This window comes from Pogona vitticeps, chromosome 6, assembly GCF_051106095.1.
Source record: "Pogona vitticeps strain Pit_001003342236 chromosome 6, PviZW2.1, whole genome shotgun sequence".
NCBI classification, from domain to species: Eukaryota; Metazoa; Chordata; class Lepidosauria; order Squamata; family Agamidae; genus Pogona; species Pogona vitticeps.
The window spans coordinates 2,491,476-2,513,796 of record NC_135788.1 but is presented as its reverse complement, the minus strand read 5'-3'; the positions used below and the strand labels follow the sequence as shown (position 1 = coordinate 2,513,796).

The following is a 22,321-nucleotide window of genomic DNA, read 5'->3' as shown; positions in this document are numbered from 1 at the left end:
CGCGGGTCTCATTAAACCATCTCTGGCTCCACCCTCGTAATGTGCAATGTGACAGGGGACCCCACTCGCCCGTAAAACCCTGGTGGCCTTCCCATCCTGTTTTCCAGGGCCTGTCAGGAAAAAAAGAAAGAAAAGAAAAGAAAACCTCACTTTGGCAGAGCTTAATCTGTTCAATGAGAACCATACTTTGTGTTTGGGCCTGGAGGAATCGCTTCGGGGAAGAATAAAAGATAGAATGATGCAGTTGTCTACCTCCAAGGAGACTCAGAGGGCATCTAGCCCTGATGAACGGCCGCCCGGTGACTCTTTGCCATCACGTTGTCGTTGACCCACAGCAGTCTGAATGAGGGGTCTCCACATGCTAAGAAGTAAACTGTTGAGATTCCTTCTGGAGCACTCAGCGCTACCCGTTGGCCTGTTCTTGGTGGTTACACACTTAACAACGAAGGCTTTCTAGCTTCCTTCTCCGTGATGTGTAGGTTGCTTGCCTGATTTTATCTGGGCATTCCCTACATATAGTGGTTTTTCAGCCTTGGGCCTCCAGATGTTCTTGAAACTACCACTCCCAGGAATCCTGGCCAGCACAGCTAATGTTGAAGGCTTCTGGGCGTTGTCGTCCAAGAACATCTGGGGACCCAAGGTTTGGAAACTCCCGCTCTACAAGACGTAGAACTGAAAGGAATGCAGAAGTCCAAAATATTCTTGCAACCTGAGAGAAAGGATCTCCTTCCAGCCATTTGGTGGAAGCCGACAATTCAGGATCATGAACCGTGAGGTCCCGCAAACCCTCATGGCATGACTCTTAATCTGGTCTAGCTTTGCCATGCCACACGGCCAGCTCGGATCGTTGTTGTGACGTGGTCGGTTTCGTGGTCCCCGGTTGGCCAGAAACCTTCATGGCTAGCAATTTCGTGAACCCTGAAGGCATTTGCCATCACTCTGAACTAGCTTCGTGACCTAAGAGGTGCCATCGCCATTTTCATACCATGCTCCCTGGTTGGCTAGTCACCTGCCTTAGCTCTGGAGAAAAAGTACATATTACCGAAACAAAAAAAAAATAAGTGAAAAATGGACAGTAGACATGGTGGGAGGATGCAATAAATTTTCCCTCAGATCCTCATTAAAGGATTTCTGTCTACAGCTGGAATGCACATGTATGTACAGCTATTTCTGTCTACAGCTGGAATGCACATGTATGTACAGCTGTGTTTCCTGGAAAACTGTAATAAAGGGAGGAAAACATTACATCTTACTGAAAATAGTATTGGAGTTTGTTTGCAATCTTGCATACTTCCTGGAGTTTATGTAACTGGTGTGGACTTTTCTCAGTTGGGGTGATTATCTGTCCAGCAGTGACCGATGGTTTCTTCCAGCCTTTGACTTCAGAGGGAGCCCTGCCTGTCTGCAGAGTGCTTTTTCCTTCTCTTTAGTCTGTTAGTCGCAGTTGTTTCTTTGCTGTTGATCAGTTCAGTGAGTTGCTAAGGATGTGTGCAATCAAGAATGCAGCACACACAAGTCTGTCATTATCGAGTCACTGTAAGTAAGTAATGTGTTTTATTCTTCTACACCTATCTCAGAGTGAGTTACTGAGACTTTAAGTGCCAATTAATGAGAAAGGGGTGGACTGACTGGGAAACTTGAAGCTATTCTCCTGTGTAGATCTCTGTACTTCTACTGCATTTCAGAAATTCAAAACTCTGCAACGCACTGAACGCTTGCCTATCATGAAAAAAGAGCTATAGCCAGTAATCTAGTGGGGATCTTTTTTCATATAAAATGCTTGGCTCATCAGCAGCATTCCAAAAATTGTACAAGAGCTGTGCTTTGTAATTTTCCTAATGATACCCTTCCATCGATTGCTTTCTTGGGAACTGTCCATGAGGCATGGGGAATTTCACATGAAGCTTCTCTCTTTCATACAATGTAGTGGGTGTGTGTGTTTTTTAGCCCCTGAAGGCCTGAGTTCGAATTCCACCTCAGCAAGAAAGCTCTGAGGTGTCAGACTCTATTGGGATTTGTGTGTAGCTCCCCCATGTGGTGAGCTGCTGCATTGCAGGCAGTAGCCCCATAGGAACCTCTGTTTCTGGACTGACTCTTGGGCTGGAAAGAGTATAAAAGGGGCTTCTTCCTGTTCTAGGCTTGTTTTATTTCAGCCAGCAGGCCTTTGGGAGCTGTGAAGGGTTCCTACGACATATTTCTGCCCTCTGACATATTCCTTCTGGTCTGTCGCATTTTTCTCTTGTTCTTTGGACTTGACTACTATCTTTGACTACAGCAGTGGTTCCCACCCTTGTTCTTGGGCAATACCTCCCAGGAATCCTGGCTAACACAACCAGCAGTGAAGGCTTCTGGGAGTTTTAGTCCAAGAACCTCTGGGGACCCCAGGTTGGCAACCACTGCTCTACAAGAGCGGTCAAGAACCATGTAATTCATGAGCCCTCTGTGGCTGATCCGGGCCAATTTCTCACGTCCACCCACACGCCAAGCGATTGTAGGTTGTTGTGTTTTTTTGCTGCAGTGGCGGTGGGAGAAAGCCTAGAGTCACATATGATGGACAGAAACTATTACTTTATTTTATTAATTTATTTGAAATATTCATATGCCGCCTTTCTCCCAAAGGATCCAGGACGGCTTACAGCATTAAAAGGAACAACGTTAAAAGCTAAATAATAAACTATTACACTACATTAACATAGCTTTCGGCAGCTCCCTTCCCCTGAAAACTTCCTGTCGTCTGCCTTGAGTTGTGTCACTCAGAGGGTTAGACTAGATGACCATCAGGTTCCCTTTCTTCGTGATCTGGAGGGCTGTTTCCTTAAAGCCTTTGCCTCAAATGATTTTCCGTACCTTTCTGCCCCGCTGTTGACTCTCTCTAGATTTCCTCTCTGCAGTGCTTCGCTCCCATTTCGAACGAGGGTAAACTCAAGGGGGGGGGAATCTTCCCCCCCCTTTTTTTTTCCTTTTTCTTGTTTTTGTTTCTTTTTTAAAAAAATTTAAAATTTTATTTTATTTTTTTGGTTAATTTAAAGCAAAGGGGTGGGGGAATCCTGCCGGCCACAAGCCTGCGGTTTGCTTTCTTTCTTTTAAATTTAGCTTCCAGATGAAAGGCGTCCAGGAGGAACAGGAAACTCCCAAACATTTTTCTTTTGAGACATAGGCAAACATTACGTTGTGACAGGGCTGGTCGAACCCACGGCAGGCCCTGGAAGGGCATGAAAAGAAAACCCAAGCCAGCGAGGATCAGAATTTCTAGCTCCCCATCCCCCTGTTCTTTTATGAATTAGGAGCCAATGTTGACGACGGTTTGGAAAAGAAGAAGGGACATTTTGCGGACCGGGGAGAGAGAACGGGAGATTCGCCGAAGGGGTTGTTATTATTAGCTGTGAATATTCGGGATATGCCTGCCTGGAGCTTCTAAGGTGTTGTGAGGGCTGCGATGAGGTCCCCTTTGCCCCACCCCGCCCCATAAATAAAATCCCATATTTGCTTGGGCAAAGGCTCCCTTCTAATATTTAACAGATTAAAATAGGAACATATTTGCATATTTATAACACCTCTGGTCACACACTATGGGGAGGTGTGTGTGACCTGAATACTCACGCTTATCGTGCATGCAACACCAAATCCCCAAGACCGCCAGCAATATTCAATTGCTCTCTGATGACCTTCTTTTTAGTATTAGACAGAAACACCAGGCACAGTCAAAATTATAAAAACATTGACTGGTATTATAGGACAGATACAAGTTTTAACCAAAATCCTAAGTATCCGTTAAAGATCGGCGCAGGATGTATGATGTTCCTAATATTGCCGGGTTTTGGAGCTTCGATGGTGTGATTTCTGAAATCTGCAACTGCTTATAGCACTGTGTGGAATTTCTTGATATTGTTCCCGAAGCCCCAATGACGACGGGGACCACGGAAGTGTGTTCCTTCTAGAGGCGAGATGTTTTGATTGCCTATTGTTGTTGTTGTTTGATGTTGTTTGTTGTTGTTGATGATGATGATGATGATTGAACATAATGGCAGATTCAAGCAGGTATGCCCAGCAGGCATTTTCACGCCTTTGGGGGAAATGCCAAGGATGGGACCTCAGACTGTCAAAACAGCCCACTGTCTGGTGGCGAAACTGTGCCAGACCCTCCTTCCTGCCCCCCACGATGCCAGGCTCTTCACCACACCAAAATGCCTTCTGTTTCCTGCTTCCTGCTTGCTGCCCTGTTTACTAAGGTTTATCGGCAGCGAGGAAGGTAATCTACAGAGCAGCCTCTTTCTGCTCCAGCTGTTGACCCAGCCAGCTTCTTCTGCTTCGCACAATGGTTCCCAACCCAGGGTCCTCAGATGTTCGTGGACAACGACTCCCAGAAATCCTGGCTGCCCCAGCGAGGGGTGAAGGCTTCCGGGAATTTCAGTCCAAGAACTTATTGGACTAACTATTGGCTTAGCCAAAGGCTAAATCCCTAAACAAATAAGTCTGCCTCCCTTCTCAGGGTGGAGTGACCCCTCCAGGTTTGCAGAAATGACCAGCCTATTTTATTTTATTTATTTAATTTCTATACTGCCCCGTCTGGCAACCCAGGCCACTCTGGGCAGTTTGCGAAATACCATAAAACAAAATATAAAGGCAAACAATACAAAGCAGACGATAGCATAAAATAATCCAGACAAAATCAACAGATAAAAAAACACTATCACTAGAATGTTAAATTAAAATAAAGCCTACAAATGTATTCGGCAGATCTGGTGGCCCCTCCCAATGCCAATCTGGACTAGCATTTTCATGGCGGCAGCAGGCGCCCAACTTGGTGTAATGTGTGCGTGCGTGCGTACATGCCCTTGTGTACGCATGTGTGTGCCTAATGCAAGCCTGGGTGTGTTTGATTTGTAGTTACATTCTTTCGGTGACAGTCCTATGACCAGCGTCTCCCCCGAATCTGCTACTGAATTTTGCTTCAAGCCAACATTCACAGCAAATCTGCAACTTCCTGGCATAAAATCCCAGCCCTGTCAGAAAATCCTGGCAGGAGCACAGGGAGTGGGAGAGAGAAATGCAATCACAGAGGGCTAAAATTTCTCGGGTTGGGAGCCCGGGTGGCACAGATCGGTTCGCTCTCCAAAGATGTGGCTCCTGGTTTTCCCTCTCCTGCCTCCTCCCTCGCAAATATTTGGAGTTACGCTCCCTGTGTTCCTCTCCAAGCCGCTGGTTGTCCTTCCCGTAATGGAGTGACCACAGTTATGGCCTCTGCTGCCCGGCTGTGTTGTGCCAGAGTAACCTCGGGTTGATTTATATTCCGCGCTCCCGGAGAAACACCTGGGGGACTTGTTTACATTTTGTTTCCTCGCCAAAAGGGCTGGGCAGAGAGTTTGGAGGTGTGACTCACAAGCAGCAGGATCCGCATTTAGTAAAAACTCTGGAGGAGGAAAGAGAGGAGAAAGACAGCAAAGGGAAGCCTCACCCTGGACAATCCTTATGCAGCCGAATTTAGCTTTTAAGAGCGATTGATGTATCTATAGACCAACTTTCTCCCGATAAGGGGACCTGAAGTGGCTCACAGTACAGTATTAAAAAGAATAGAATTTAAAACATGTTAAACATTTTTTGTTTAACGAGGGACGTGGTGGCGCTGCGGGTTAAAACGCAGAAGCCTCTGGGCTGCAAGGTCAGAAGACCAAGCAGTTGTAAGATCGAATCCACGCAACGGAGGGAGCTCCCGTCACTTGTCCCAGCTCCTGCCAACCTAGCCCTTCGAAAGCATGTAAAAGTGCAAGTAGATAAATAGGTACCACCTCGATGGGAAGGTCACAGCGTTCTGTGTCTAGTCGCGCTGGCCACGTGACCACAGAAACTGTCTGCAGACAAATGCCTGCTCTACAGCTTGGAGACGGGGATGAGCACCGGGCCCTAGAGTCGGACACGACGGGACTTAATGTCAAGGGGAACCTTTACCTTTACCTAAACATTTTTTTAAAAAAACCAATTAAACTATACACTAATTAAAATACAACTGAATAATTAAAAACACGTAAACTTTTTAAACTATCTTAATTTGAAAAACTTAAATGTTTCTCACAATGGCCAGCCAACAGACGCTTCTCTGCAGCCTATAAGCTGAACTGGAAAACGTGAAGCTTCTCTCCGTTTTCCCGTTTTCCCTGTTAAACAAAACCGATCTCCCCAAACACTCCTAGCAGCTGTCTCTCCTTAGAAGTGAATTTGCCATTCCCCTCATCCCGCATCCCAGTATAACCGAGAGGGGCTGGTGCAGCATTGCATGAGAGTCCAGTCCTAATATTGAACTCAAAAGACACCCGAGTGCCAAGCTTGTATATAGGTGGTGTTTGGGGCACAGTGCTTCAGACAAAGACCAGCACGCTCGGAAAGGTGGAAGGTAGCAGAAAGAGAGGAAATGTGAGACAGACTAACTCCCTCAAGGAAGACCCAAGCTTGGGTTTGCAAGAACTAAGCGAGGACTGCAAAGAGGAGCAGCTTCAGAGGTAGAAAGGAATCACAGAGATGTACTTTGAGGCTGGGGTGGGGTGGGGGTGGAACCTTCCAGAGAGATTTCCTAACAGGGCAAAACATTAAAAATTTCTGGGATAAAAAAAATAATAAGCCCACTATTTGTTCCATGCTTAATCGGCCCATCATATAAACCACTCCAAACGAGGCCAGTGCAGTTCATCATTCCAAGTTTGTCAGAATACGGTGCATAACACCCATCTCTATGAGCCAGCATTCTTGGAACAGAGTGTGTGCTACTTTATGGCATGATCTGAGCTAGAAACATCCGTGACACAAAAAGAGAAATGCTTCATCAAGACAATTGAGCTTGTGTCCCCCAACCCCCCAAAAAATGTTTTTTAAAATCATATTTGAAATTTGGAGAACAGTAATCCAGAGGTCAGTCAGTTAGTTCGTTTTTTGTTCATTCATTCGTCTGTTCATTCATTTGTCCATCTGTTTGTTTATCTCATTCATGGGTCTTCTTTCTCAAGGCGGCTCACAGCATTAAAAAGAGCAGAATTAAAAACACCGTGGAAGATACGTTTAAAAAATAATGGAGGCATAAAACCGATCCAAGTGCGTTGAATCGTTAAATGGGTGAAACAGCCACAGCTTTGAATTGCTTCAAACATACAAATGTTGGGGAAGCAAAGGCTCCCGGATTTCGGTCGGGTTCTCCAGGATCTCGGGTTCACCCCGAAAAGGAGAAGGCAGTCGGCCACAAATGGCAGAGAAAGGTGTTCTTGTCTGGTCGTCGGTTCCCTCAGCAGCTGGAGGGAGAAACAAACATTGGAGAAGCCAATGTCGGCCTCCACGGGTGGTGAGGGGCGATGTTCTCGTCAAGCATCTTGATCGTCCAAACACTGCCTTCCCGGTAACATCCCAGAGTGGGAAGAGGCAACAGTGGGTGCCAAGCCGACTGTGCCCACTGCGTGTGTGTGGACAGTAGGAACAGTTTGCACAAGGTTTGCCAAGAATGCCCGGAACGTTTATGGAAACCTCATCCCGGCGCTCCTGTCCAGCAGGGTCTCTGAGGGCCTGCTCTTACCTCGTTTCCAAGCAACTGGGTCTGCTGGGCAGAAAATGCACCTAATGGTTGTTGTGGGTTTTTCGGGCTCTTTGGCCGTGTTCTGAAGGTTGTTCTTCTTTACGTTTCGCCAGTCTCTGTGGCCATGGGCATCTTCAGGGGACTGGAGTCAGAACTCTGTCTGTGCTCTGGTGCAGTTTGTTTGGATAGTTGAGTATTTATAGCTGTGGGATCAGCTTTTGTCCTTTTCAGGAGATTGGGTGATTAGGATGATCAGCATGTTTTTTTTTGTTGTGGATGGATTGTTGTGATAAGAGGGAGAGATTATCTGTCACTGTGGTTGATGGGTGTTGTTATGTGGTCTTTTCTGTGCATTTATTTATTTATTTATTTATTTATTTGTTTGTTTGTTTGTTTGTTTGTTTATTTATTTATTTATTTATTTATTTATTTGATTTTTTACCCCGCCCCTCTAGACGACGTCTACTCCAGGCAGCTTACAGCTGCAGCTAATGCACCTAGGTCAATTCATTCCCCTTCTGCCAGATTTCTTGGACTGCTAGAGCATCTACTTAGTTAGTCAGTTAGTTACTTTCTTTATATCCTGCCTTTCTCTCAGTAAAGGAACTCAAGGTGGTCTACATCTATTTAAAAATACATGTAGGAAATCGCAATAAATTAAGGCATTGCCCTTGAAAGAGGATTAAACCAAATGAAGCTGGATGAATAACTCAGGGGTTGATGTCTCTGGCTGCAGAGCCAGAGGTTGGGAGTTCGATTCCCCAGCTGTGCCTCCTGGGAGAAAAGCCAGCCTGGGTGGCCTTGGGCAAGCTGCACAGTCCCAGGGTACCCCCAGCGGGAGGGAATGGGAACGTATGTTTGAGTGCAATAGGACCCCCTATCCACAGGATCAGAATCCACTGATTCACTTACCCGCTGCCTGAAAATGCAAAATAAAAAAACAGAAGTACATATTTACCGTATTTTCCCATGTATAAGACGCCCCCACTTTTCTAATCCAAAATTAAGAAATCTAAGTGGGGCTTTGCAAGTGGAGGGGGAAAGGGATTGAAGCACTGTAGGATCGCTTTGATCCCTGCTTTCCCAACCACTTGTTTTTGTTCTCTCCTCAGCTTACTTCCGTGTATAAGATGACCATCAATTTTTAGTCTAAAGATTTTAGACAAAAGTATAGTCTTGTATACAGAAAAATATGGTATATTATTTCCAAAGTGTATTTACCAGAGGTCACTACTAGAAGGAGCCAGAGACCATGCAATGTATAGTGTTTGATGCATCCACGTTTTTCGGCATCTGCAGGGGAATGTTTGGCCGATTCTGAAAAAAGTTGCCATAAGTCAGAACGGACTTGACAGCACATTATGATTTCCAGTGTGGTGCAGGGGATAGAGTGGCAGACTAGAACTCCAGAGAACAGCCATGGAATTCACGGGGGGGGGGGGGAGGAGAACTGGTAAACCCACTCCTTAAATAATCTTACTTACCTTGAAAGCCCTTTGAGTGTCACTAGAAGTCCATTCCCGCACGATGGCACGGAACACACACATCAACCAAATGAATGTTAGAAACATCATTCGTTTGGAAAGTTAAAAGAAATTTAAAATACCTCTTTAAATGAAAAGTTACTGTATCCTCTTTTTTTAACAATACCATCCTGCAAGGGCATACAATTAGAACAGAAATCTCACAGATCCTAATAGAACTCTCTACCTCACATCCGTTGCTTGAAATAAAAATAAAAAAGGTAACGCCAAGTTAGGTGTTGGCTTTTACCTAGTGATCTTCCCAGAATTTCCGCCCAAACTGTCAAAAGAAAGCTGTTAAATCTAGCAAAAACATCTTAAGGAAAGGTATTGGCCGTAGGTTGCTGGCAGTAACATTTCAAGAAGAATTGGAATCATCTCAGTGGAGTGAAATATCCACAGCATTTGAAGAAACATAAACTACAGCATGGATGTAAATAGTTACTACTAATGTAGCCGTGTATAACTAGTTGTTTCCAAGAGTAATGTAGATTTTACAAATAACATGTTCCTTTGAAAGTAACATAGCAAGTTGTTACTAAGTTACTCTGGACGTAGTGAGTAACATTATGTAATTACTTTTGGTTTAAATGCATGTCAACTGGAAATGTATGCTTCTCTGTTTAATCTTTTGCGTTTTAGCCAGTTCGTTTAAATGCAATTTTAATTCCTCATTATGTTTGTAGTATTAGAAATTGAAAACACAAAATAAATATGTAGATATTTTCAAGGTGCAATATCAGAATTAGACACTAGAGGGAACTGGGCATTTTGTTCTCTCTGCAGATCTCCTGCCTCCTGGTAATGACAGTGCAACGCTTTAGCAACAGAGAGCAAAAGGATGATCTATGCAGTGAGAAAAAACAAGTTCATTTAAAAATAAATACATACCGTCCCAAGATCAGAGGCAAAGCAAGTGTTTGGATAAAGCTCACAACATACCTCCTTTGAGACTGGTGTCTACAGTTCTTCCTCTTTTTTCCCCCACCTTGCAGACGGATACTGTGTTCCTGAATGGGACAACCTTATTTGTTGGCCAGAAGGCGCCCCTGGAAAGCTGGTTGCGGTACCCTGCCCGGATTACATCTATGACTTCAACCACGATGGTAAATCCCTCATGTTCGCGCAGATCCGCTCCCTCCGCTAGATAAGCAGAACATTTTATGGTAAAGCCCAAGCACCGGCTCTCTGAGAAAGGCAGGGAAACAGGCGCGAGGCTCATTTCGATTTACCTGCCCAAAAATCTCTTGTGATGCAGATCTCAGGTAGGAAGAGGTCAGCTGAGCAGGTCAGCTAAAGAGGCCTTTTAATTCTCATCTCGTTTTCCTTAGTAATGGCACCAAGACATCAACGTTAATCTGAAGCCCTCTTTCAGAAAAGCAAAGAAAGAGGCCCTTAGCACTGGACAAAAGTGGAGGAAGGATTGAGTGAAATGTTTTGATCTCATTTGATACCCATTTTCATGAGTGTAGGGGGGGCAGGGAAGCATTATAATAACGCCGGGAGAAGTGGAAGGCTGCAGGAAGTGAGGAAGATGGAATATGAGCCGGACTAACTCTATAAGGAAGCCACAATCTTGAGTTTTCGTAAGAGCCATAAGGGGCATTTTGGAGATAGCTCCTTCATAGGCTCATTTATGGCCGATTGCTAAGAAAAGCACAAACAACCCATCCAGTGCTTCACCATCCCTGGGATGCCTGAGAAACAGCCATTGTCGTCCTATTTTCACACCATGTTTCAATTTCCATAAATTGTCCAATTTTTGCGAATGGCGCAGATTTGTGCAATCTCCCACTACAATCATCGGGTGATTTCTATGCTCTTGCCACTGAGAAGAGAATCAATTCCCGGCCTTTCTGTCAATGTAAAGAGGCCAGTTCCTCTGCAGTGGAGGGGGGATTTGTATCCCTGTTTATCCTACAGAGCTTATGACCAGAACTGGGAGATGCTCACCGCAAAATGCTCGGGCAAGGGCAAACGCTTCTGTGGCTCAGGCCAGTAGCCTCCACTAGGCCTCGCTGCCGTTTCTCTCCCTCTCAACGCTTCTTTTCCCCTCCTCCTTAGCCCACGCCTACAGGCGCTGTGACCTGAATGGAAGCTGGGAAGTGGCCCCCAACACCAACCGCACCTGGGCGAACTACAGTGAATGTCCGAAATTCCCCATCGATAACGGGGAAAAGGTGAGCAAAATTCGCCTCCGTCTCTTGAGCGTTTGAAGGGTTGTATCTTTGCACTCAGCCGCCTGAGCAAGGCCTCGGATCTGTAGCCCAGGGAGCTCTGCCGGCCGTGGCAAGACTGAAGGGCCAGGCAACCATCTCCTCACCAAGCTTAGAAAAGTTATTTATTTAATGATATCCCCAAATTTCCCTGAGTCAGTATAAAGAGAGCTAGCTGGTGATGGCAAATGTTTGTTTCTCAAACAACAGAGGAAAAAGAAACTTCATATATATTTTTAAAAAAAAATAAGAAACTTCCTTTATTTAAAAAAAATCTACTACTCCCAGATTCCCATTGGGTGCTGGGAGTGGTAGTTTGGAGAGGGTAGGACCTTCCGCACTTGTGATTTGGATTTTATTTATTTATTTGTTAGACTTTTATGCTGCCCATCCGGCTGCTAAGGCCACTGTGGATGGTTTACGCATTCAACAAATATATCATCATGCCATTTTGGACAATATGACTATGCTGGCTGGGGGATTCTGGGAGAGGTAGTGGGGAAAAAAAACCTCACAAACAGGTAGACAACAAGAAGAAAAGAAGGATATCGCCACATGGGGTTCTACCACCAAATGATGGTCTCTCCCATCCTGCGTGAAAACCGGTGAAAACCGTGTGACCCTCCAGCTATTTTGAAGCTATAACTCCCAACAGCTCAGTGGTTTAGACATTGGGCCGTGGATGCAAAGGTCGGGGGTTCGATTCCCCACTGGGCCTCCCAACAAACTGGTTGTACGGCAAAAAAGCTGCAGCGGTTGAAAACCCTGGAGTAACATTCCCAGAAATGCGCTGGCTGAAATAAACAGTGTTTCTAACATCTGTTTTGAAAGCTATTGAGAAGAAGAGAAGTTATTTGTGGCCACAGTCAGCCTTTGGGAGGCGGGTTTTTCCCAAAAAAGTAAATTTCCCCATCTTCTTGCATCCTGGAGAAGCCAATGTGAAATGTCTTGTCCCGTTTTGCCTCTAACGGTGATCTTTACTATTTTGGAAAGGTCAGATATTTCATATCCTGAACCTTGACTCTTACGTGTGGTGATCAGAGTTGTTTGGAAGTTTATCATTCACTCCCGCAAAGTTTTGCGTGGAATTGAAGACCCTTGACAAGTACAAGCTGATTCGTCTCCTGAAAGGCCCACCCTATTTCTGCAAAATGATGCACCTCGTTCTTTTTTATCAGGATCCTGCCACCACTTAAGCAGCAGAGCACAGAGTTAATTCCCCTTTTTCATCCCTTCATTTATTACGTTCATTCCCTTAAAAAGAATTGTAGAATATTGAAGTTGGAAAGGGCCTCTACGGCCAACCTCGTGCTCAAGGCTGGAATCAAAGCAGATCTGACAGAGGGTGGTCCCGTTTTGTCTTGAACCCCATCCAGCTTTGGGAGCGCTCACCACCTCCCCTTGAGGTCACAGGTTCCATTGTCATACTGCTCTAACAGTTAAGATATTTTTCCCGACATTCAGCTGAAATTTGGCTTCTTGCAACTTGCGCTAATTAGGGTGGATCCTACACCCTGGGACAACCAAGAACAGATTCTGCCCTTTCTCTGGATAACTACCTTTCAAGTCTTTGAAGAGTGTTATCCTGTCTCCTCTCAATCTTCTTTTCTCCAGGCTAATCATAGATTGTGTGTTTCTTACAGGAGGTCTTCTACCGCCTCTATCTGATCTATACCGTCGGCTATTCCATCTCCTTGGGGTCCCTGACCATTGCGGTCCTTATTCTAGGGTATTTCAGGTAAGGCGTTCCAACTCCGTCTCCATATTTTTGTTTCACCATGTGCTAGATTTAAGACACCAAAGCTTTAGAGACCTGAATTCTGAATTCCTGTACTCTGAATTCTGCAGTTTTTCCACAAAGCCCCTGTACTTCCCATGGGACTTTGTGGAACACCCCCCTTTACAACTGTGTCCTCTTTTTTTTGATGCACGGCGCCGAAGAAATGCACACAGCTTGAGATTTGTGTGGGTTGCAAGTTTGTCCTCTTGTTCGTTCGGGGTGTGTGTGTTTTAAGGGCAAGCTTGAAACATTTATTACGGCATTACCCAGATTCGTTTGCAAGCGAGCCCCGTCAAACTGTGGAGGTTGGTAGACGCCATCAGGTGTCACGGAGTCAGCACTCTTGGGGTTGAAGGTTTTGAGAGGTTCTGCTGCAAATGTTAGCCATGGGAGAAGACAAAAGCATTCCTTCTCTCCCCCCCCCCCTTTCTTTCCTGATTCAGGCGCCTGCACTGTACACGGAACTACATCCACATGCACCTCTTCGTCTCCTTCATGCTCCGAGCCATCAGCATCTTCGTGAAGGACGCCGTCCTCTACTCTGGCTCCGCTCTGGAAGAGATGGAGCGGATCTCGGAGGAAGACTTCAAGACCATCACCGAGCTGCCTCCACCGGACAAGTCATCCCTGGTGAGTACCCCTTCGAGCGGCAGTTCCCGTTCCCCTAAGTGGCTGAGTTCTCCGTTGGGCCTCCCGTAAGCGTTTCTATGTTGCATCCACACAAGAGTTGACCACAAACCCAACAAAGATTCCCGGGGCAGCTCCGAGGCGATCAGGTTTCTCCCTGCAGGAGCTGTTGGAGACTGTAGCTCGTCCCACGCTCCGTAGGCAACCCAGGGAGGAGATCATGGCCCTTGCGCCCTGCTTACAGAGTTCCTGGAAGCACACAGATGCTCTCTGTTGGAAAAGGTGGATACCACCCGGTACCTGCTGATCATGTTTCATTCCAGAAGCTAAGCAGGGTCAGGCCGGGTTAATATTTGGATGGGAAGCCAGAAGGGAACAGCAGGCATCCCCAGTGAGACCTTGGAAAGAATTCTGCTCGTAACTTCTGCCAACCAGCATTGGCAAAACCGGAGTAGACGGGCTCACAATCTAACTCTATATAAATCCATTTCTCATATTCCTGGTCCTATGGTCTGGTCTCCTCCTCCTTCCTGGGGTGACTTCCTTCACCCTCTTTGAGCTCAGCTCTTTGTTACAGTCGACCTGCCATTAGAAGAGGGTGTTCCTTGAGTGCTGATGATGTGTAGTTGTCACAGCAGGGGCATTTCGCAGGTTTTGTTTCGAGGTTTTGTTTTGTTTTTTAAGTATTTTATTATTTCAAGGTTTTTTTTTGAGGTCGGTCTTCCGGACACAAGCAGGTGGTCCGTTTTTGAGCCTGTTTCTCAGACCTGGAAGTCCTCCTGAATCACGTCTCCGGAACACTAATGTCATGCCCGGTTATTGAGTTTGACCCTCAGTCTTCTCCCACCCTCCGTTGCCTCCACATCCATGCCCTTCCCTAATTCATACAAGCATCAGAAATGTGTTAGATCCAGCCCTCTCTCATCACGGAGATTCGTTCTGAAAGTTATCGATGTTGACCCCACGAACAAATGGCCTCCAAAATGACCCATCAATGACCCAGCTGCCCTGCTGGGCTCTTGCAAACTGAAGCCTGTGGCTTACTTGAGGGAGTCGATCCATCTCATATTTGGGTCTTCCTCTTTTCCTGCTGCCTTCCACCTTTCCCAGCCTGGTGGTCTTCCCCCCCCCCCCCGAGAATCCTGCCTTCTCAGGATGGGCCCAAAGCCTCAGCCTCATCCTTTTTGCCTTGTTCCCGGGCCATCCTGTAGAGAAATCTTAGTATAGACAACTGCAACAACTGTGAGGTTGCAATCCCATCTCTGTTCCCTCTTTCCTTCCTGTTCCGGCATCCCCCGTAAGCACCTTAGAGAAGGAAATATATTTCCTTATACTGTTCTCTTAACGTACCATGCACATTGGCAGTGCTACATAAATTATAAAAAAATACACATTATTTTATGGCCATCGGCAAAGGCACAAGAAACACCCAAGACTGTACGAATCTGCCTTTTGTGGAGTCAGACAATGGCTTCGTTCAAGAGGAATACTACTAGCTTTGATGGGCAGCTGGTCCAAGGTTGGGGCCCGGATTCTTCCCACCCTTGCCTGGATAGGTCTTTGATGGTCTCCCATCCGTTTTCTGACCTGGCTGTGTTACGCTTAGCTTTCAAATCAGCCAAGAGGAAGTGCCGTTAAGTTCAAGGTGGTTGTGCCTTCACCACTAGGTGGCACTGTGCCCCACTCCAGATTCAGCTCCCTGGCCTTCCAGGCAAAGCTGGGTCTCCCCTTGATTTAATGGACCCTCTTTCCCCGAAAATACGACAGGGTCTTATATTAATTTTTGCTCCAGAAATGCATTAGGGCTTATTTTCAGGTGTTTAATTTTTTTCATGTACAACCATCTACATGCTGCACAAGGATGGAGGCGAGGGTTTCACTTCACTGGGGCTTATTTTTGGGGTAGGGCTTCAATGACAAGCATCCTGAAAAATCCTACTAGGGCTTATTTTCAGGTTAGGTCTTATTTTAGGGGAAACAGGGTAGTCCCTGGATAATCGAACCTTACTTTTCATTTTCAAGCCCACCACCAAGCATAGACAGGCAGATTTAAATGTCTTGCCCAGATGGCTTTCCTGCCTCTAAATTGACAGTCCCACAATCTATTCTGCAGGGGTTAAAAAAACCCTGCTGTTAAAGCCCCCCCCCCCAATAGTCCCGTTCCCCCCCCCCGGGAGGACGATTCAGTAGGCAAATCAGTCAGGTGCAAGATTTAACCCACCCACCCCACTTTCAGTGTATAGTGCATATTCTGCATATTCTGAACTCAAAGTGAGAAACAACTTAAAATGTAGCTGCAACCTAAAATCACCTAGCATATAGTTTAATCCTGAGAGACAGGAGACATCTTTGACTCTTGTCGGATGATAGGGATCATCATCCTCTTAGAACTGCAGAGCTGGAAGGGAGCCTGTGGCTCATCAAGTCCAGCCCCTCTCAAGAAGGCACGTTGGGGAATCAAACCACCAAATGGGTGACTGCAATGTTGATTTTTCCATCCTAGCTTCACTCTGTAAGATGTTTCTGGACAGAATCGTAGAATCGTGAAGTTGGAAGGAGGTATCTTAAGACCATCAGGCAGTCTGACAGACGGCTGTCCAATTTTCTCTTGAATGTCGCCAAGAACACTAAGGGGAGACAGGATAGCACTTTTCAAAGTCTTGAAAGGGAGTCCTACAGAGGAGAGGTGGGATCTGCTCTCAATCATCCCAGACAGCAGGACTGATAATCATGGGCTCAAGGTACAGTGGTGCCTCGCTTAAAGATTGCCCCACATTACGACGAATCCACTTTACGATGATCTTTTTGCGATCACAATTGTGATCGCAAAACGATGGTCTAAATGGGGGAATTTCGCTTAGCGATGATCGATTCCCTGCTTCGGGAACCGATTTTCGCTTTACGACTATCAAAAACAGCTGATCATCGGGTTTTCAAAATGGCCGCTGGGTGCTTAAAATGGCTCCCTGTTGTGCTTAGGGACTGATTCCTCGCTATACAGACAGCGAAAATGGCCGCCGTATGGAGGATCTTCGCTGGACAGTGAATTTTTACCCCATTGGAACGCATTGAACGGGTTTCACTGCGTTTCAATGGGGTTTTTAATTTTGCTTTACAATGTTTTTGCTTAACGGCGATTTTCCTGGAACAGATTATCGTCGTTAAGCGAGGCACCACTGTACATGAATCCAGATTTAGGCTGAAGATCAGGAAAAACATCTGAAGTGTTAGAGCAGTACAACAATGGAACTGATTCCTTTGGGAGGCAGTTAGCGCTCCAACACCGGAGGCATTCAATAGAACATGGGACAACCCTCAATCGGATCTGCTTTGATTTGGATCCCTGTATTGAGCTTGTAGACGCCGATGGTCTCCCGGCTCCCCGGACAGCTCTCAGGACCGTGCTGTTAACTCCTTTTTCCTTCCTCTCTCACCCTCTCTCAGGTGGGCTGCAAGGTAGCCGTGACCTTGTTCCTTTATTTTCTGGCCACCAACTACTACTGGATCCTGGTGGAAGGCCTCTACCTCCACAGCCTCATCTTCATGGCGTTCTTCTCGGAGAAGAAATATCTTTGGGGATTCACGTTATTCGGCTGGGGTGAGTCTCGTCTCTTCTCGGTCCTCCCGCTTGGCAGCCTCGGAGTCTTCTGCACGACAGAGGAGACTCTGGGAAAGTTCATGATTTGTTGGGAAGGTGTTGTGGACGTCCATAAATCTCAATTGCAAGTAACGCTGTGATGATAACGCGCTAGACGACGACTCGAGAAGCCTGGGTTCCAATCTCTGCTCAGCCACGAAAGCCCACTGGAGGCAAGGAATGGTAAACTGCTGTTTGAACATCTCAAGTACCTGAAAAAGAGCGTTAGGGCCACTGTAATTCGGAAGTGACTTCACCGCGCATTATAACAATAGCAAGAGGAATACCGAAGCAGAATTTCAAATGATAAACTGGACAAGTGTTGTCTTGGGCTGAGAAACTGCTAAGCCAGGTTACAGGGGATGGGTAGTGATACATTCAGAAAGAGAGGTGCTCATTATGAGCCAGACAACGGACAACCCATTCTTCAGCAGCTACTGCACATCTTTGGCTATCTACGGTGCTGTGAAGTCATTACCAAATTTTAGCAAGCCTGTGAATTAATGACCTCCCAGGTGTCCTGTCATTAACCACCGTGCTCAGGTTTGGCAAAGTCGTGGCTTGCCTTTAGGCAATCAATCCATCTCACATTGGGTCTTCCTCTTTTCCTCCTGCCCAATCCTGCCCTCCTTATCGTTTCCAGCAAACCTGGTCTTCCCAAGGTCCAAACGAATGAGATTAGTTGACCTACAACCACCTTGGTGGGCAAACTGAAGCACTCCTCCCATCCAAAATCAATCGGTGATCAGCTAAAAACAGGCGGTGATGGCTGGTTTTTGTCTGATGAACAGGAATACCTAGAGGCCTCTTCACTGGGTACAAATGGCTTGATGTTCTTGAATGGCTTGTGATGGCCGGTGGCAACTAGAACACCCCTGGGTCGACACCCATGGGACGACACCCATGGCCGCAGTCAAGATGGTCTACCGGATCCCCTCTTGTGTTGCCTGCCATTCACAAAGGGACACCAGGCAAAGGAAAAATCCCAGAAGCGGACTCCTGTTTTCATTGGTTAACTGCTTCTCATCCAAACCCAAAACATTTGTCCGGTTGTTTTTCAAGAAGTGTGAACGTTTCTGCCAAAGGTGGTGCTGATCCGAGATCCAGTTTCCTTGTTATCATTTTTATTTTGTTTTGGGTTTTTTTGGGACCCCCCTGCTCTTTGAGTTGGCTTTCAGAATGTATCTGTGCTTCCCCAGGTGCCAATAATAAGTGACGGGGTCAGACAGTCATGCAAATGACTGAAATAGAGGATGCTCAGCCAACCTTGCGTGGAAACGGGCGCTGTTTCACAGATGACGTCTGGCCATAGACCTCTCTGTTCCTCTCCTTCTCAGCCTGCGTGTTTTGAAAAATAAGCCAATCTTTTCCGAAGGAAACTTACGAGTCGCTCAGGGGCTCCCAAACGTTTTGAGCCGGGCTTCTGTCCGTCCCTCTGAAATACGATGTCAAGGCATAGGGTAAAGGAGATGTCGGAGTCACACAAGACTTTGCCATCTTGCAGCCCCCATGAAGTGATGCTTGCCCTCCTCTTGAGTTGCACCACATCCTGGGGTCTGCCTGATTGTGGGTTCCTGAGAGAGTCACCCCAAATTTACTTCCCTCGCCCCTGCTCTTCTTTTCCGGTTTCCTTCCTTCAGAGTATATATATATAGAGGACAGGGTGACCTTGAGCCTTGGGATTTGAGCAGGAAACAAAAGGAGCCCTTTTCAGCGCGGTTGGGTCGTCGGTTTGAAAACAGGATGTGGGGAAAGTGGGCAAAGTCATTAGCGAAAATCGGTTTCCCCACAAAGTCATTTAAGGACAGGAAGTAGGCAGGCCAGTAGAAATAGCCATGGCTCGTTAGGAACAAAAGAGAGCGTACGGAGGCCGAGCCGATATCCAATGGACTCCGTCTTTTGGTCTAACCCTTCGTCCCTGTGAATTCCTTGTGCGTTCGCTACCACCAACAAGCTCCATCTCTCTTTAGACGGGAGGAACAACCTGCCGCCGTTCTGGGGTCAGATCCTCTTCCGGGAGGGGTAGACGACCTGATCCATAAACCCATTCATTTAAAAGCACACCAGAACCTGAATTTGACAGTCAAGTTTCAGAAGAAGCACCGACATCGTACGTTTTCAGCATCAGATGAACAGAGATGTTTCTCTCTGACCGTGGAGGTGACATTTTTCGCTAGCCATCACTCAGCCGGTTCTCCATGAACTTCATCAAGCCGGCCATCAATTTAGTCTGTGTCTTCGTGGTCAGTCTTTTCTTTAAAAGGGTCCTCCAAGCTGGAGGTCTTCCTACTTCCCATCTATCCAGGAGACGCATCGTCTGAATGAGTTTCCAAGCTAAGTCTTGATCCCTTTCACGCCAGAGACATCTTACAGCTAGAAGATGATGTTTCTTCTCCCTTGTAGGAGATTCTGTGTTGGCAAGGAAACAGGGTGGAACTTCAGAAAGCGTTTTGCTCTATAAATCATGCCGTTTCTCTTCTGAGGTCCTCTCCAGAGATGTCATCTGAGGATGCCCTGGACAGACAGAAACCCTCGCTGTCCCCTAAGGGTCTGATTGCAAGAATTCTCCTCAAAAACACCTGCCTAGCGCTTGGCCATTCTTGAACGGCCAAAGACACCAGGAGATTTGAACTCATTGAATTAAACTGTCTTTTGTTTTTAAAGTGGCATCATGGAATCCGTGTCTTGAGCCAAATATCTCATTGTGTCAGGATGGGGCTCACCCTACAAGCTCAGCACACTTCTCTTATGGGGCCTGAGCACACTCCTGTCCTGCAGTGAGTCCTGGACCCTTTGTGCACGGCAGGAGAAGAAGATGAACACGTTCCATATGCGTTGTCTATGATACATTTTTGGGATCACCTGGCAGGACAAAGTTCCAAATAGAGTAGTCCTAGAACGAGCTGGAATGTTTAGCATGTATACAATACTGAAACAGTGCTGTCTACATTGGCTTGGGCATGTCATGAGAAAGGCTGATGGTCGGATTCCAAAGGATCTCCTGTATGGAGAATTAGTGCAGCGAAATCGCCCCAGAGGGAGACCACAGCTGTGATACAAGGATATCTGCAAGCGGGATCTGAAGGCCTTAGGAATAGACCTCAACAGATGGGAAACGTTGACATCTAAGCGCTCAGCCTGGAGGCAGGCGGTGCATCAGGGCCTCTCCCAATTTGAAGAGACCCTTGTCCAGCAGGCTGAGGCCAAGAGACAGTCCCAAACTCAGCAAAATCAGGGAGCTGGACAGGGGACAGATTGGATTTGTCTCCAAGTGTGGAAGGGATGGTCACTCTTGAATTGGCCTTCTCAGCCACACTAGACGCTGTTCCAAGACCTCTATTCAGACCATGTTACCATCGTCTCTCGAGACTGAAGGATGCCTAATCAGGATTTTATTTCCCATTTCCACCAGCCTTTAATTACTGAATCTTGGAAGTTCTGGAGGGGGGGAAACACAAAAGCTTCCTAGTATCCCAAAATCTGCCCACGTGGGCTCTACGCAGCCCGTCGGTACCTTCCGTGGGCCACGTGCGGGAAGAGGGAGCATTGGGTCAGCCAGCAGCTCTGAACGTGGCACCCCGTCCCCGAGATATCCTGACCTTATAGGACCTGCATTGTACACACTGTGCGTAAGGACTGGAGATGCACAGCGCATACAATGTGGATACTATAGAAGTCAATGCCAGCGGTGCCACCCCTTGGAGCTTGCGCTGCTGTGTGGGTGTGGGTGAACTCATGTGTGTGTTCTTATGTGTGTGTGTGTGTCATTCACTAAGAAATAAAGCAGTGATTCACTCCCATCTGTGTGCATGGCTGCTCTTAGTTCAAGCAGCAAGCTGCAGCAAAAAAAATAAATGAAATAAAATTTTAAAGATCCTCCAGGTCTCTGCCTCTAGGAGTCTACAGTGCGCCAGGAAGGGGAGGCAATAGAAGGCTGGGAAAGTAAGAGCAAGGATGGAGGAATAGGGGACCATCTTACACCTAATCTGTGGTGCTGTGATTTATTTATCTGAGAACCTAGCCATTGATTGGCTAACCTTGGTGTATAACACCAAAGAAGGGTGACCAATTTGGAGCTAGAATGCTTCCATCTTCTCATTCGCTTCTTGATTTTCACTTTTAAAAAAAGTATTCATGGGTTTTTTTAAAAATTATTTCTTGCACTCTGAGATCTATTCATGGATGATGAGAGGACTGGAAACCAAGCCCTAGGAGGAAAGACAGAAAGAAATGGGCAGGCTTAGCCTTGAGAAAAGAAGACTGAAGGGATAGAAGATACTACTTTTCAAATACTTGAAAGATAGTCATCCACAGAAGGGGCAGGATCTGTTCTCCATCATCCCAGAGTGCAAGACACGCAACAATGGCCTCAAGCGACAGGAAGCCAGATTTCGGTTGAACACCAGGAAAAACTTCCTAACTGTTAGAGCAGTACGACAACGGAGCTCGTGACCTCAAGGGGAGGTGGTGAGCACTCCAATGCTGGAGGCCTTCAAGGGAAAATCGGACCACCCTCAGTCAGATCTGCTTGGATTTGGATTCCTGCCTTGAGCAGGGGGGTTGGACTCAATGACCTTCAAGGCCCCTTCCAACTCCGCTATTCTGTAATTGCATGATTCATTCCATGATCTGATTCTGTGGCCACATGCTCTGTCCTCCACCACCACCACCACCCCCTGTCCCAGAAGGAAAGGTTCCTCGGGTTGGAATTTCCAGGGAGACCTTTACTACAAAAGGCACCAAGCTAGGTGGATACATGGGGGAAATCAGATTTCAGCACCGTTCTTCCTTTTTTATTTTATTTTTTTCACTCCGAATCCCAGGAACTTTCCCAGCTGGCCTCCAGCCTCCACCGCCCATCCTAGCTGGGAGGACAGAACATGGTCTGACAGTCTTGGGTCCCAGCAAGTAATTGACTTTGAAGTTCTGTCGAAATGGAGTAGCTCCATTTTCAGTCACACCACCCTCCCGCTTTAAGAGAGCTAG

At 46.5% G+C, this 22,321-nt stretch overlaps 1 protein-coding gene across 1 annotated transcript in view; it reads left to right on the top strand.

The window, feature by feature from the left end:
* PTH1R (parathyroid hormone 1 receptor) overlaps nucleotides 1–22,321 on the top strand; it is a 104,632-nt gene that overhangs the window by 69,107 nt on the left and 13,204 nt on the right. Inside the window, exons 3-7 of the mRNA XM_020804960.3 lie at nucleotides 10,071–10,181; nucleotides 11,140–11,255; nucleotides 12,935–13,029; nucleotides 13,515–13,701; nucleotides 17,143–17,296. Coding sequence (XP_020660619.2) covers nucleotides 10,071–10,181; nucleotides 11,140–11,255; nucleotides 12,935–13,029; nucleotides 13,515–13,701; nucleotides 17,143–17,296 — 663 coding nt within the window. The remainder of the gene's footprint in view (nucleotides 1–10,070; nucleotides 10,182–11,139; nucleotides 11,256–12,934; nucleotides 13,030–13,514; nucleotides 13,702–17,142; nucleotides 17,297–22,321) is intronic.